General features: G+C 37.5%; 1 protein-coding gene across 1 annotated transcript in view; it reads left to right on the top strand.

Moving 5' to 3' along the window:
- The window catches only part of LOC139152840 (neuronal calcium sensor 1-like), a 96,489-nt gene that overhangs the window by 28,178 nt on the left and 51,739 nt on the right, over positions 1–16,572 (top strand). The window contains exon 3 of the mRNA XM_070726194.1: positions 12,801–12,849. Within this exon, the coding sequence (XP_070582295.1) occupies positions 12,801–12,849 (49 nt within the window). The remainder of the gene's footprint in view (positions 1–12,800; positions 12,850–16,572) is intronic.

The raw sequence follows: 16,572 nt of genomic DNA, 5'->3' as shown, positions 1-16,572 counted from the left end.
TGAGTGCTGATTGGCTTGTCAACAAACAAAGTGAGGGCTGATTGGCTTGTCAACAGGCATAGTTCTGGTGAGTGTTGATTGGCTTGTCAACAGGCAAAGTGTCGAGTGTTGATTGGCTTGTCAACAGGCACAGTGCTGATGAGTGTTAATTGGCTTGTCAACAGACAAAGTGAGGGCTGATTGGCTTGTCAACAGGCACAGTGCTGGTGAGTGTTGATTGGCTTGTCAACAAACAAAGTGAGTGCTGATTGGCTTGTCAACAGGCACAGTGCTGGTGAGTGTTGATTGGCTTGTCAACAAACAAAGTGAGGGCTGATTGGCTTGTCAACAGGCACAGTGCTGGTGAGTGTTGATTGGCTTGTCAACAGGCACAGTGCTGGTGAGTGTTGATTGGCTTGTCAAAAGGCAAGTGAGTGCTGATTGGCTTGTCAACAGGCACAGTGTCGAGTGTTGATTGGCTTGTCAACAGGCACAGTGCTGGTGAGTGTTGATTGGCTTGTCAAAAGGCAAACTGAGTGCTGATTGGCTAGACAACAGGCAAAGTGAGCGTTACTTGCTAGCAGTGGCTGGCAGTGAATAATACATGTAGCTAATTCACGTAGATAACTTAAATTTAGCTGCATCAGTAGTAACTTTTTAGTCGGTCCATTTCGAGTTCATAGTTTTAGGTACAGACACTGGAAAACCTGACATTTAAAATTAGTCTGGTCCTCAACAATTGCTTTAATAGTCTCTCATACACAACTGTGTACGTTGTCCAAACAATGTGTGTTCATTGAGGTGTACAAGGAGTTTACATACACCTTGCCATTTCTGCATACATGTATAATGCTGATGTACAGACAAAAATACTGAAAAGATAGAGTAATTCTGCATTCAACGGAAATAATGGGCTTGGTTGGAGTTTTTAACGCAAAATCAGGAGATGAGTTCAAATTTGTCAAACAAAAATTGACAGGCAATCCCTGTTTGCTCAGATGGCACATATGGACGTGATAGACAGCTGTAAGTTGTTCATATATACCCCAGGAGAGATGAGAACTTAATTCCAATTAATCATTAATGTACTTAACCCTTTACAAATCCCACACTTTGTACTAATAAAAGGTCTAGCCACTATAATGAATAAATTGGGTTACAATCACAGCACATGGAATCCATAAACTAATTCAATCAATCTCTGCAATAATTTCGATAAACTAATTTCAACCACTCCCTCTGAACTTTTCAAACTATCCTGCCCTGAGGAGATATTTGTGAAAAATATTGAGTTTCTTTGATTCTGCTTTCTGTGAGACTGTCAGTTCAAATTTGTTGAGTGGACTGGTGCATCAAGGTTGTCTGTTCATCCGGAAGACAGAAAATAATTCAGTTTTTGAAACATTTTCATCGGTATTGAATAATGCGGAATTGGTGAGAGCTGCACTAAAATGGACTTGTTCAGTCACGACGAAGAGTTGATAGAAGACTTTTATTTTCTGTTAACGAAAACAGCGCTTGAATGCCTAATGCTTTTTTGTTGTCATGGATGAGTGTCTGTGTTGATGACATTTTCCGTGATCACCGGCATAATGGAAATATTTTGTCTGTTCATCCATGCATTTCCTCCATGTGTGTATTTGTCTGAGAGGATTTCAAATTGGTCTGGGTTCAAACATGTACATGGCACCGCTCTAAGCTATATTTTGTATTTTTCATAGCCTTCTTCTGCACTGTATAACCCTTTCAGACTTCAGCTTTGAATGTTTTGGGAATTGTGGTCAAACATGATACCAGTACTCAGTGTTTAAGGCAGCATGAACCTTGGGGACAGATATTCCGACTCTCAATTTTTTTCAAAAACTTATCCCATCTACTACTTGTCGGGGCTCATTTTGAAAGTCTTGAATATGAAAAATTTTCACCATCTTTTTTTTTGAAAATCGAAAATTTTATTTTTCTTCATAAAGTTAACACAGGGATGGCAGCCATTTTGTATTGTAAATACCGGTAAATGTTAGGTAACTTGCTTCTCTAGTACCAAAATTTGCATGATGGCCCCTGAAGTTCTTGATTTGGTAACAGTATGGTTGACAATTTGATCAACCCTTTGAGCGCTGTAATTGTTTGCAAAATTTTACAAATTTCAATGAATTTTTCTGTAATTTTTTGATAATTTTGGACCATTGGTAATGGACATCACATTTCATTTGCTACAGATTTTTCTCAAAATTTTGGCAAAACTTTTATAAAGGGGACAAAAATAGACTTTGGCGCTCAAAGGCTTAAGAAAATTTTGAACGCAAGTTTAAATCTTTTACTTTTTAGGGACATACTACCTTACATGTAACTGTGTGCATGCTTTTGTTTGTACTTGTAATGGTATACCAACTACATGTATAGTATTGTTGTTTCATTGATATTATTTTCTGCTTCGAGAAACTTTCGGGTAGAATTACGTTCAGGGATTACACAAGGTGTTTTTGTATGAAATGAGGTTTCAACACAGCAAATCAAGGGACACTTTACATTTTGATTGAAATGATGAATGCTTCCTTATCCATCGTATTTCAAGACTGAAGACGTGATTGTCTGTTGTTGTGCCATGGCATTTGCCTCGTTCTTTTGTTTAGTTGGTATGTTTTTAACTCCGTAAAAGTAACATTACATGTGATTACAGTATACTGTACATCATAACATATATGAGTGCATCGCATGAAACTATTCTTCCATGAAAACGGTTTTTGACTTTTCAGAATTGTCGACTTTTTCTAAATCAGTCTCATCAGAATTTTATGCCCCAGTTGTCTCAATGTACCCAGCTTTTATAAAACACTGTCCCCTGGTATTTTTTCAAACTGAACGACTTAAATCTCCTATAGTAGCTGTCTTCTCTTTGATTAGATCTGATCTCACAGTTACTGAAATTGCGTCCTTGAAAAGAACTTTTTAATCTGCAGCATCTTTTGAAATAAAGTGCCCCCAGGAATTGGGAATGTTAAGACATGCCACATTTTTAGTTGTCACTCAGGAAATGACATGTTCCCATAAATATATGTGGAGCATATTCATAAAATTAATATCAGTTAAACAGGAACTTCCCCTATAAAAGCCGGATTATCGTAAATCTATGCAAATGTAAAAAAGCCGTGCTACTGATTGGACGTATCTTTTTTGGTCTCCAAATTCCATATTTTTGTCATGTTTTGGTGTTCATTGTCATTGAATCTTGCATATGATGTCTGTGAATACATTAGGACTAAACTTGAGTGGAAAATAAACTGAAAAGCTGTTCTGTTTTTTGTTGGAAACACATATGTTTCAAAATGTGTTCCCTGTACAACCATTAGACCCCTCTTTGCAGATGTAACAAAAGTGCCCATCATGATAATTCAATTTATCATACAGTCAAAACGATGCTATGAGATTTCAAAACTCCCGCTTAGTATATTCAAATGACTGCGTCATCAGTAATCCCCCTATTGTGCGGCCACGGTCCTGTTCCTGTTTAAGAAAGCTTGATGGATACTTCGTGGCCATACTCCCTTTGCATATACCGGCAGACCTTATAATTTAACTGTAGTGTTCGTGGCTCAGCAGTTTTCTCCACAGATACTAATATCATTGAATTTGTATGTTTATTAATCTATTTTCGATATTCTGATATACTTATTGATTAAAGTAGCCAATACATATCATATGCCATGTTGTGCGACATTGCTGTTTTATGTTAGGAATAGCAGTACAAATTTGCATCATCCCATATAGAAGTTACAGGCAAGGAAGCTGTTTCGACAACTTGAAACGGTAAATGCAAATCCTGCAGTACAAGACTGCTGAAGGGAAGCAGCCAAATATAGCAAGATAGCAAGCAGGGAGTTCTGATATCATAGTAAAATGACAAATTTGCATATCAATAAACCATAAATTTATATTGATAGGCGTATGAAAGTTTTTGCCAAGAAAGCGGTCACTCTTGAGCTGGTCTACATACCGGTATATGTACACAGTGCCAATATGGGTAACATTTTTGAATTTGATAATGAGTCATTCGCATGCAATTTGCATACTTACAACAGTATCATGAATACACATGGCATACAATTACATAATTCAAGTTTGTCATGCGTCAAGCTTTTAGATGGCTCTGATCAGCGTCGTACAATTTCATGGATTTTGAACATCATGGGCTTACATGCACAAGCAGCACTTAAGAGACCAGCTGGTACTGTACATGAACTGTATACACAAGAACACGCAAAGCTACTCTCGCAAGCAGCCTTGCATGTGTGTCTGTGATATTTTTTTGTCCCCTGCTGTCGCCATTGGCTTATAATTGACAAGCTGGTACAATGTTCACAGATACGGTACATACAGTATAATCCATGTAGAATCTGCTCTCTTGGCGTAGAGATGCCATAAAACTCATAATAAAATGCCAAAACATTGTAATAGACACTGGAGATTCTTTATCTGCACAAATGACATTTTCCCAGGAATATACCGGAACACCGTCACCTGTAGGCAGCTCATACCGAATGGGTGAATGAGGAAGATGATATTTTGATAACACCTTGATTGAAGTTGATTTGTCAGAAGTTTTTTGATAAAGACATTACAACTATTTTTGTCCTGTATGATCACAGTTAAGGTAGTTCGCGCCTCGAAAATGAAAGATGTAAACTTCAACTTTTACTCGAATTTTTCTCAAGCTAACTTTCGACCATTCTGTTTCAAAATTAAGAATAAAATCATGGGTCATTGTACAAATTTTGGTACCATTGTAGAGGAACAAATCACCCAGTATTTATCAATATTTGAAATGGCCACCATCCCTGTGTTATCTGTAGGGAAAATAATTCTCTATTTTCACAAAACCAAACTGGCAAAAACTTTATTTGTTCCACAAGCTTCAAAATGAGCCCCCACAAGTGGTAGGCCAAAAGAATATTGCAAAAGTTTGAGAGTCCAAATATCTGTCCCTTGAGACTTGAGGCACATTCTTACTGTGTACGGGTTGGAGAACTCTAACATACACAGCAAGCAGACGAGGCACTGTACTGTATAGAAGATTCAAGTTGTGATAGATACATCTGTGAAAGGTATTGGTAAATTTGGAGCCACAATAATCCAATAATTAAACTTTATTTACCATGAAAAAAAAGGCATAGATATTAAAACCTCGCTGATTATATTATTTTTATTACTTCCTGTCAATTTTCTATTTTATTGTCCCATATAGAGCAAAGTATAATGGAGAAATTCATATTAAAACACGCATCATAATTTTTATAGTCTGCTACACAAGAAAGCACAATGATAGGCTACAAATTAATTTCTTACTGGGACGGTCCCAGGATTATCGTTGAATAAAATGTACCACTCTTAATAATTTGAGGTCGTTGTACCTCTTCCACATTTCTGATGCACATTGTATATTACCATCTTCATATAATTATAATTTTAAAATTCAAACATGTTCTAAAAATGTAACTTTACGCACATTTTTTGTGGAGAACTGTATTTTTAAATCTCTAACTGAATAGCATATTTATATATAAAAATACCCATGGTTACAAATTCTCAAAAATTGCCTGGTTGGCTGCTGTGATATCACAGCGGTGCTGTGGCATCTATATGGATCGTGCTCGGGGCAAGGGTCATCGCCACAGAACCGCTGCGATCCACCCCATAGACTTTTTTGGTAGTTTACCCGGTACTCCAACACTGATCGGTGTCACTGATTTTATAGCACACAAACAATGAAATCTATTAGTCTTTGAATAAAACAACTTGTACCCGCTTTATCATTGACTATTTACTACTCATCTCCTACTCCCGCTAAATATTTTGACGGTGACAACATGTATTTTCGGCCATTTTTCGATGAGCCATCGACAGCTTCTGCTCGAATTTGAACTTTCGACCTCAACGTATTCAACAGGTTTTACGTAAGAAGGCAAACGTCGCATAAATCGTTGACATCTCACAGGAAAATGATTGAAAATACGTGTTCTTATCGTCAAGGTAGCTATAGCAGGAGTAGAGCATGAGTCATTATTAGTCAATGATAAAACAGGCACAAGTTAATTTATTCAAAGACTAATAGATTTCATTCAGCAACACCGATCAGTGTCTCAGTAAACTACAAAAAAAGTCTCACAGCGGTTCTGTGGTGATGACCCTTGACCCAAGCACGATTGATAAGCCACAGTACCGCTGTGATATCACAGCTACCTGGGTGGCTGCCTCTGTATTTACATCTTGCTCCAGAGTCTATGATTAAACCAGTGAAATCAGGAAATTTTGTCATAGTTGTACCCAGTGGCTCATGAGGCAAGTTCAACCAAATATCGGTTCTGAAAAGTAACAGCATACATGCAATTATTATACATCTACCATCGAGAACAATAGAATTTAGCGTGCGCTAAAAAAGCCGAACGGAACGCGCGCCCGTTCCGTAACACGTACGGTTTCAAGGCGCCCCATTCCCTGCGGCTGTATCTGCGCGTTCACTGTAGAACGGTTTCAAGGGACCCCTTGGACGAATGCCAGAACAAGTCTCGCGCGCACTCTGTACGTACTTATGTGTGTAGACTCTCCACAGTCGCTGTGCCTTGTTTTGTGCGCGCCTACGATGGGCCTGCATTCGAAGGCTACGCTATGCAGCTCTGAGCATGCGCTGCCAGACACAGCAACTGTCTGTTCTTGCAAGGATATGAATATTCATAAGGGTAGTGACCTCAAAAGAAACACCTATCTAACTGGGCAGAGAGAATATATACTAGTAGCTGGTACACCTATATACGCGGTATGTTTTTATTTTTCATTTTTAATTTTATTTGGCTATGCTACTTGTTAGTTTTTGTTTTGATTAACGGATGTGTGGAGCTCTATAAAGTACCCGGATCAGGCAGAAATCCGACCGGTCGCTTGCAAGAACGTACAAACCCTGGGATTCACGTCGCGTCTCTGAAGGGCACGCGCGTGTTCAAACAGGGAAGAACGCGAATGGCAGGGTCTCTGCCAGACTAGTATGTGTGTAGTGCACACACTCCAAAACTTGCAGAAGCGCGTCCAAGGTAGCGTTCCACACTGGCGCGATAAAATCGGATGAAAAATTGTTGACATTGCACGAAAACGGTCACTACTCCGACATTTTGATGCCCGATCAGGAATGTAAGATGTATAATAATAAGGTTATTACGAAAATACCACAAAGGATGCACTCGGACATTGGCGCCTAGCATCTCCCTCCGCTTCGCGTCAGGCGATAAGCTGCGCCAATGTCCTCGTGCATCCTTTGCGGTATTTTCGTAATAACCTCATATTATCTGATAAATGCATACAAAAAAATTATTTTGTTTTGGTCCAGGGCCTCCAACATAATAAGCAATTCCTTTACCACAGACGTTGTTTTGCAACTTCAACAGACCGATAGGACATTAAAACTGATCAAATATTGTAAGCTGTTTAAGGTAAAAAATTACAACATGTACCAAATAATAATGAAAATTTATAGTAGGATAGCCATGAACTGTTCATTGATAAGTGGTGGTACATTCAAGGGGATCTTTGTAATCACCTGCTTGTTGTTTTTGTTGTTGCTGTTGTTGTTGTTGTTGTTATTTGCCAATAAAATTGAAGAATTTAACACTAACGTTTTATTGCTAAAATCACATTGTCATCTTTGCACTATAGTAGTAACCCTGTGAGCACTGTAATTTTTCCAAAAAAAATATCAGGGCAACATTTTACCAATTTTTGTGAATTTTTCTGTAATTTTGTCCATGATTTTAGACCAAATGGATGAAAAAAATTTGTGTGGATCTGAAAGAAATTTGTGGCGTTATATTATATAAAGGCAACAAAAATCAACTTTGGCACTCAAAGGGTTAATAATAGGAATTCCTTAACAGTAAGTACAAGGAAGGCCAAATGCTATGGTCCTTCCTACATGTACATCCAAACAATGCTTAATGAAAGCTAGTGCACCTTCCATCTCACGCAACAAACTTGACAGGCCAAAAAATCATGACTTGTTTGCAACTGATCTATTGCAAAGTGTTATGGCGAGAACTAGCATAAATAAAGATGATCTCCTGTGGGGTTTACCGGACCTAACATCTTGTAAACTGGTGAAAAATAGCGATATCATATCAGAACATTTTTTGAAAACCAAAATAACACAGTTTGCGAAAAGACCAGCTTCTACAATGCAATGAACATGTACCATTACATGGTTTTGTGTATTAAAAAAATGCAACTGTATAACTATACATGTCATATTCCTGGTTGACAGTTTTCCCCTTGAGTCAATAAAGTGATAATTATGCACCTTCCCATGTGTACGTTGTATTGTTTTCCAATGCTATTACTGCATTGTGCATTCATCTTCATCACACATGAACAGAGAAAACTAAGTCTGACAGAAGGAAATTAGTAATTCACTTTCATTGCATTTCAAGAATTTTCTGATCATTCAAATACACAAAGATGCGAATGCCACATGTATGACTTGCTTTTCATCATCTTGTTATGAATGTTCAATCACTAGGATACTACAAATATGAAGCCCTTTCCAACTCTTTCTCCAGTCTACACGTAGGGCTTCATCGTATATTATTATTAAGATGAATACTGTACCCTTTCATAATGAGTACCGTAGTTATAATCTTGAAAGAACCATAAGTCTGTTGACCTAAGGTAGTACACGCCTCGAGAATGGAAGACTTAGACTTTCCTCAATGAAACATTCAACCATTTTTTTACAAAATAAAAAATAAAAAACAGGGGTCTCCATGCAAAGTTTGGTACTGGAGAAACAAAGTACGTTAACACTTACTGATTTTTGAAATTTAGAATGCTGCCATCCCAATTACCACTCTTTGGGAAAAATAAAATTTGCAACTTTCGAAAAAACTTAGAAGTTGAACATTTTTATCATTCCAAGTGCTTTAAAATGAGTTTCACAAGTGGTAGATCAGAAAAGTATTGTAAAATTAGAGTCTGAATATCTTTCCCTGAGGCACGTTCTACCTTAATGATAGATTCATTATTTTATCTTCTGTGTATCCGTAGCCAGACTCATTTAATAGAACAGTGTGCATAGGAAAAATACCATAGTTCAATGATTGAGAATAGAAGAAGACTACAGTATGAGACCATACTGACTGTGGGGATCCATGGCTCTATACTCTAAATTAAATTTCAGTAAAAAATTAAGACTTAGACAAAGATATGGGATTGTTCATTCAGTGTATTTACTCTTAAAAAATCTTCCTTGGCATATAAAATGTATATAGTAACTGACACCCATGGTCACTGTTGCAAGTTTGCAGGATTTGGTTGTATCACTCAGTTACGCATACTTTAAACATGACGAAGAGCAACCGAATTAATTTTCCAATATGGTACGTGTTTTCAACTTCCTCTATAGCTGGAATTACTATGATGAGATGTGTCAAAGATAATCCATCACAATACAGGAAGGTAAATGACTTTGATTGGAAAATTAGTGAAGAAATCCATTAATCCTAGCATCACAATGAAATAGTTAACACGGGGGAGCACAATGCTGAAGAGGAAAAAAAATTATAGCGTGGCATACCGGTTGATATGAAACTCTACATGCAGGAATGTTTTCCCATCATACAGGTGACTTATTGGATATTATGAATTTTTTTACCATGATTCTATTTCTCTAGATAACAAGTAGATCTATACTATGACCCATTTGCTCAGCAACATACATGCTGGGTATTGTATGCGTAATCCATTCCATGTACACCGGTGTACAATCATTAGACTATTATTAATCTCCAAGATTTCACTAATCCCCCATTAGTGTATCTGTTACTGAAAAATAAAAATATCCATAATGAAGAATATTTAGGTTTCTCATGTGTCGAGAAATGATCAACACTTCCACTTTCTCTGTAAAGCGTTGTTACAAATATTATGAGCAGGAAATTATTAGCAAATTGTACAGATTCCTGGCCACCTAATCAGAAGCTACATGTACAGTATCAACTTCTCTCAGACAACAGCAGCAAGAATTTTCTGGAATACCACATTGTATGTGTAGTCATATTTAGAAACAAATACATTTTTTTTATGCAGTACATAAATAACTTTGTAAAAAATAAATTGTACAAGTTGTCAAATCTGTAAAGTTTATGGGTGTATGTTGACATAAAGAAGTGACGTTGTTGTATTTGAAAAGAATGATCATCACATCCCACTCTGTAGCTGAGACCTGTTACCATCAATACTTGTATCTCAAGCATATCATATACATGTACCGTACATTTGATAGCTGGTACTTGACTGTCACTGTAATGTTCAGTCTCAGATTATAGAACATTTAACATTACCAATGCCTTGTACATGTATGATGGAATCTGAGACTTTCATAAGAAAAAAGTTTGGCTTGTTACATAAAAAAGAGTATAGTGAAGAAATATTCAGCATGGAACACACTGCACATGTCTGCATGCACATGTCTACCAGAGCCTATCCGTCAAGGAACATTATAAGCACCCTTGCATACCCCCAAGATCTGTATATTCAACAGTTGCACTGTGTGGGGAAATTTAGACAAGTACCGGCATGACATACCAGTAGTTGTAATAATACCGATATGTTTCAACATGCTATCTGAATTTTCTTTAGGCTATCGTTCTCCTTTGTGAAATCACAGATTTACCAAAACTTCAGATTTCATGTCTGGTAGTTGTTGAGATTTATGTGTCTTGATGATGACTTTTCGATATACTATGTTAAGGTATAATGCGCTTTAGGGACAGATATTGGGACTCTCAAATTCTTCACAATTCTTTTCATATCTACCACATGTAAGAAAAATTTACCGTCTTACTTTATCGAAAATCTAAAATTTTATTTTTCCCATAGAGTTATAGGGGTGGCGGCCATTTGAATTTCAAATACCGGTAAATGTCAGGTAATGTGTTTCTCTATCACTGAACTCTACATGGTGGCCCCTGATTTTCATTTTCATTCTTCATTTGATATAGTATGGTTGAAAATTTCATTTATGAAAGTTTGAGCAAAAGTTTAAGTCTTTAACTTTCAAAGCGTGTACCACCTCAATCATCGTATTTTCGTTTACAGAGTTTACGCTTAAAAAATGAGATGTAAAACAGTATATGTTCATTACGTAAGTTTAAAAGTTATTTGATACATTGAAGAGATGCTGCGGAGTCTAGGCTATGCTACCTGAGTACTCAAATTTTGTGCAAGAAAAGCAAATTGATGTACAAAGCTGAAGATAGTGTTACATATATGTGTTGTCCTGGCATAATGTCACCTCTTAAATTTAATATTTAATTATTAGGTTTGTCTGTTTGGCTCAGTGTGTGTCCCTATTTGATGTAACACATGTAGATTTCATTCAGTGGCAAATATCGTGTTCATCAGAAGACCTAAGATTGAGTGATTATTTGAACTTGAAAATGGTTGAATGTCAAGTGAAATGTTGAACACTGAACATATAAGTAAAAGGCCTTCAAAAAGCGAGATGTTCAGTGTACATATTTTCTCAAGAAAGTCAGAAACAGAACACTGCATGCATCATCCGTGGCAGAGATTGATTACAGCTTGCATACATGTACATGTACATGTACTTGTTAGAAAGCGAAAAGCATGAGACATCTGTAGCATATAATGTGCTCTTTCCCTCTTGCTGTGTTCTCTTGAAAAGAAACCTCATCACATCAGCTTCATCAGATTGGTTTCAGATAATTAGTTGTGCCGTATTTCGTATGGGTTGAAATAATGAAAAATCTGGCAGAGGCATATCTTTGAAATGAGATTAAGCTCCTTCTATTACATGTGTGATTCCCAGGGCAGTGGCTGATAGTTTCTACTTCAGTGTTTCAGGTGCACTGAAACAGATATAGCAAATAATATGGACTGTTACAATACTGGTACATTTTCAATACGCAATGTGTCAGCCCTATGTATCTCTTGATATTTCCATGCGGAGATTTTCATTACCCCGTTGCCCCCATGGCTTGGAAACTGAACCCAGTGTTATCAATAATGATTGTGGACATGTGGTGATTAAAGGGAATTTGGATGAACAGGTTAAACCCGTATGATTGCCAAGTTTAAAGGCCTGTTTTGTGATCCCAGGGTCTAATTGTAAGCTATGAAATTCCTTTCCTATCACGAATGCATAAACAGCAAACACCAATACATGTAGCCTTTTCAAGGAATACTCAAGCAGTTTACACAGAAAAAGCGCATACATGTACATATTGTGATTAAATTGCCACTAGATAAAAAAACCAAAGAGACATTTTTGTAGTTTTGTTCAGGATGATGTGGAATACAACGGTCTGACCACTGATGTACTTTTGCTGGGGATCACTTTTTGTGAAGTAACTCTGAAGTCTGAATATGCAGTGTCACTTGCATTGTCTTACACCCAAAACTATGGCCTTTAATCCTTTGAACCTGGTTCGGACAAAAATGTCCGCATGATGTCATAGGTCACCGGGGGTCAGGGTGCATAGGGTTGTATAATGTTACATGTACATGTCAGGTTACGGGGTACAATGTACCTTTCTTTCATTCTGTGAAACACTATCCTCCAGTTATTACATCAATATTAATTTGGGTAAAACCATAGACCCTAGGGCTATAGCAAAACACTGAAATGGCGTTTGATGACCTATGATACATGTATATGATGTTTTGTAAATTTGTACATTTTGGTATTTTTCATGGTAATTCTGTCTGCAGAAAAGTCTTCCTTGACGTCTGAGTTTTTCTATCTGTCTCATTTCTATTCACAGGCATCGTGATTTTATGAAAGACTGCCCAAGTGGAGCCTTACGCAAAGAAGTAAGTTGATTTTTATAAGAAATTGCATTAATTTCAGATTTGCTGTGGGGAAGTGGATGCTGTACCTTCAGTTGACTGTCACTTTTGAGACTCAGGAAACATTATTTCACAAAAACAAGGAGCTTTGAAAACTGTAATGTGTTCAGTGAATGTACTGTGTATAAACATGTTGGCTTTTAAATAACCTCTGACCCTGTGTATTGGCTCACATATACCGGTACTGGTAGATGTATGTATATGTTTAATGTTTAGATGCAGTGACACTTAGGTATTAATGATGCGTTCTCTATCCTTTTATAGGTAATATGATAAAAAATTTTTTAGTGCAGTGCCTAGGAGGCATTTGCACACCTGATATGCTTCTTCTTTCCTGTGGCTCTCAAACTGATGAGTCTACAGGTCCTTTCATGTTTCACTTGACTGCAGATAATCTGGATGAAGCAACTGAGGAATCTGGGAAACATAAAAAGTTAATACTTTAAGCCGCTGAACCCTCGGGTCTCTGATTGCTGCCTCTAGTCTTCATGCACGTTGTTTCGACACTATCGGACTATTATGCCATGGATAATAGAAATGTAGGGTTAAATCTCAGCTGAAAGCAACTGGCTAATAACTCACTTGGAAAATGGATGTTGAAAGTGGGGGCAATGTATTGTCTTTTGATAAAATTAGAACAGTACGTGTGCAAATTAAAGGTATACTGTCACCTGTCCCAATTTTGCCACAGTTACCATGGAAAGAGAAAATCTAACAAATCACAGATTTTAAGCGGGTGGCCGCTTTTTAAAAACAGCGCCCTCACATTGGTATTTTGAATACCAAGGAACGCCCCTTTGACCATATATGGGCATATTTAGATTACAGGTGACTGTATACCTTTAAGTATCACTGGTCTATGAATTCACATGCCAAATGACGTTAAATTAAGATGGTGGCAATATTTGTGCATCAGGGTAAAATCAGAAGTTGTCAGATCATTTTGTTATGGATACATATACAAATGTAATCCCAAAGTAGCTGCGGAGCAAATGGGAAGCTTTCTGATTTCCCTTCTTGTCAGACGTCGTAATTCAAAGTGATTTGCTCCTATAGCCTAAGGCAATGATTAACTCAGTTTTTCCTACCATAACATAATCGACAGTATTCGCTTCAGGCAAATATTTGATGAAACGTCTAAATCACAGCAATTTATAAAAAGGTTGATTTTTTGCCCACACTCCATGGACTGTACTTAAGAATTCAAACGATTGTCACTTGTCTTCGCTGTACTGGTATGTATCATATACCTATGCCCTGTATTGTGTCTGTACTGAGTTCAGTGACATGATATATCATGTTGATTTGCATGTCAATAAAGTGATACGCCTTGTTGATTTGCATATGAAAGGAATGATCAGCGCGTCTTTCTTTCATTCAAATGAATATTTGCATATGAAAAAGTGATACGACCTGTTGATTTACATAACAAAGCCTGATACGGCCTGTTGATTTGCATACCGGACTACTTACATGGTGGCGCCCTAATCAAAACAAACCATGGTGCCCGTCTATGATTTTGATTCTGACTACGATATCATGTCCGATCTCCAAAAGAGGCAGGGTTTTGAAGCATAAGGAAATGCGGGTTAACTAAATAAAACACATGTGTCGATATCGGATTAACCTGCTAGTAGTGCTACCAATTTGAACAAATTAAAGAGCAGGGCATCACACCGTACGGGCACTGACAGATCGATGACCGACCAGCTGTTTCCGTCCGTGCATAAGCACAGACGCGCAGCGCAGACGACAAGCAAAAGTGCTATCAGACATGTCGTCGGGTTCATTTAACCATTAATGTTGCCACGTCCACGTTCAAGTCTCCACCACGCAAACGTCGTAGGGCCGTGATATATGATTCTTCGAGTTCTGACAACTCCCAGGACTGGTGATCTTCCGAAACCAGATTTTTCCAATTTCGTTCGCGCTCGTATTCTCCAGATTTCACACGTTGGACTCAAACATGTGACTGTTGTGTTTCATTGAAGTTGAGTTTGAAATTGCCGTGTTTGTTTTTTTCTCGCCAGTTTAATGACTCTTCCAGATCAAATATCAATTTAAAAAGATTTTATTCGTGATTTTGTTAAAATGGTCCATCCGATTTTAATTGAAATTTTAACAAAAGTTTTCCGATTGCATGCGTATGTGGAGGATATATCATTGTCAACAATGTCGTTCCTTGTGTAGTATAATTCGTGAGCTGTTCAGCCTGAGTTTCGAAGTTATTAAAGAATTTTCGAACTTACATCGATGCAGTGTCTGTGTAGTGAATAAACCATCTAAGATGCCTCATTTTCTCTGTGAAGGAAACTTCGGTAGATATCCTACATGTTTGGTGACAGAGTTCAAGCATTTCTCTGCTCAACCGTAAAATAATTGTCAATGAGCCAGCTGATTGATTACGTCAGACGCAAGTATATCAATCCGCCTTAGCGAGATGACGCAAACAAATGTAGTCCATCAAGAAAAACAGCAGTGAAACGTATCATATTTTAATATTCGAGATTTATTCATTCAATAACGTGGGCATAGGTATATGATAAAGAGGTTATCCCTCGATATCACGTCTTGGTGGGGTCGTATTGCTGCTCGTGTGGTTGTGGGCCGCATCACACGAGTCGAAGCGGCCCACAACCGCACTCGCAGCAATACGACCCCTCCAAGACATGATATCGAGGGATAACCTCATAGTATCATGCATGTTGTACACACAACATTATCATACTGGAATATCATATTTTGATATGAAATGATGTGAGCCATTGCAGTATTAGGGTCATTCCTAGTACATGTATTTGTACGCATGCACATGTCTAGATGGAAAAGTGATTTCTCAAAAATCCCTTTAGAATTGACTGTTCACCTGAAAACAAAGTTGTCTGCACAAACTTGTATATGTGAATTTTTAGCAGTTGAGTAACCAGTTCCAAGAGAAGTACATGCACATGAATAAAATTTTATTGGTGTATTTCTATTGATCCATTTTTCATGCCGGCCTTAAAACTGTAGCAATAAAAGCTCCCCCCTGGCTAAGCTCTTGAGACCTATGAAACAATAATTTGAACCAGATACATATTACAGAAGCTGCAGTTTCACTTGGAACTTGTTTTAGGTTTAATGAATGTCAACATTATTCATGTGCTTGAACCAGAATGTCACATCACCAGGCATTGTGCCCCCCCTGCCAAAATGCAAGGGGAGGATGGGTATTATTCAAGGGTGATTCCAAATTGATGACTTTATTGACCGACTCAAAAACCAATTTTCCAATTGTGAATTACATGTAACCTATGAAGTTATGAAGATAAGCCATGAAAATAATCCATGAAAGTCACTTCAAAGTTTAACTTTCACTGTATCCGGTAAATCTGTTTCAAAGTCACTTCTTGAAAAAGTGACAAAGTGAAGATATATTTGCCGCATGTTATTTAAACTGAAGGTATTTCACAATGTAATTTTTACCACGTCCATTCAATTGGTTTACGCACTGGTCTTCACATGCACACCAGCCCTTCCTCAAGAAAAGCCACAATAAGCTTTTATACCAGTAAAGTGATGAAGATCTCCCTTGAAATTTTGACAGATACTGGTACTGGTACTTTTACACCCGGCTATCAAACGATGACATTATTACATCATTATTACATGCCACATACGGTATATCGAACATCGCATATGCCCCAA

This window comes from Ptychodera flava, chromosome 16, assembly GCF_041260155.1.
Source record: "Ptychodera flava strain L36383 chromosome 16, AS_Pfla_20210202, whole genome shotgun sequence".
NCBI classification, from domain to species: domain Eukaryota; kingdom Metazoa; phylum Hemichordata; class Enteropneusta; family Ptychoderidae; genus Ptychodera; species Ptychodera flava.
Note: the sequence above shows the minus strand (reverse complement) of the source record. Positions and strands in the feature narration are given on the sequence as shown.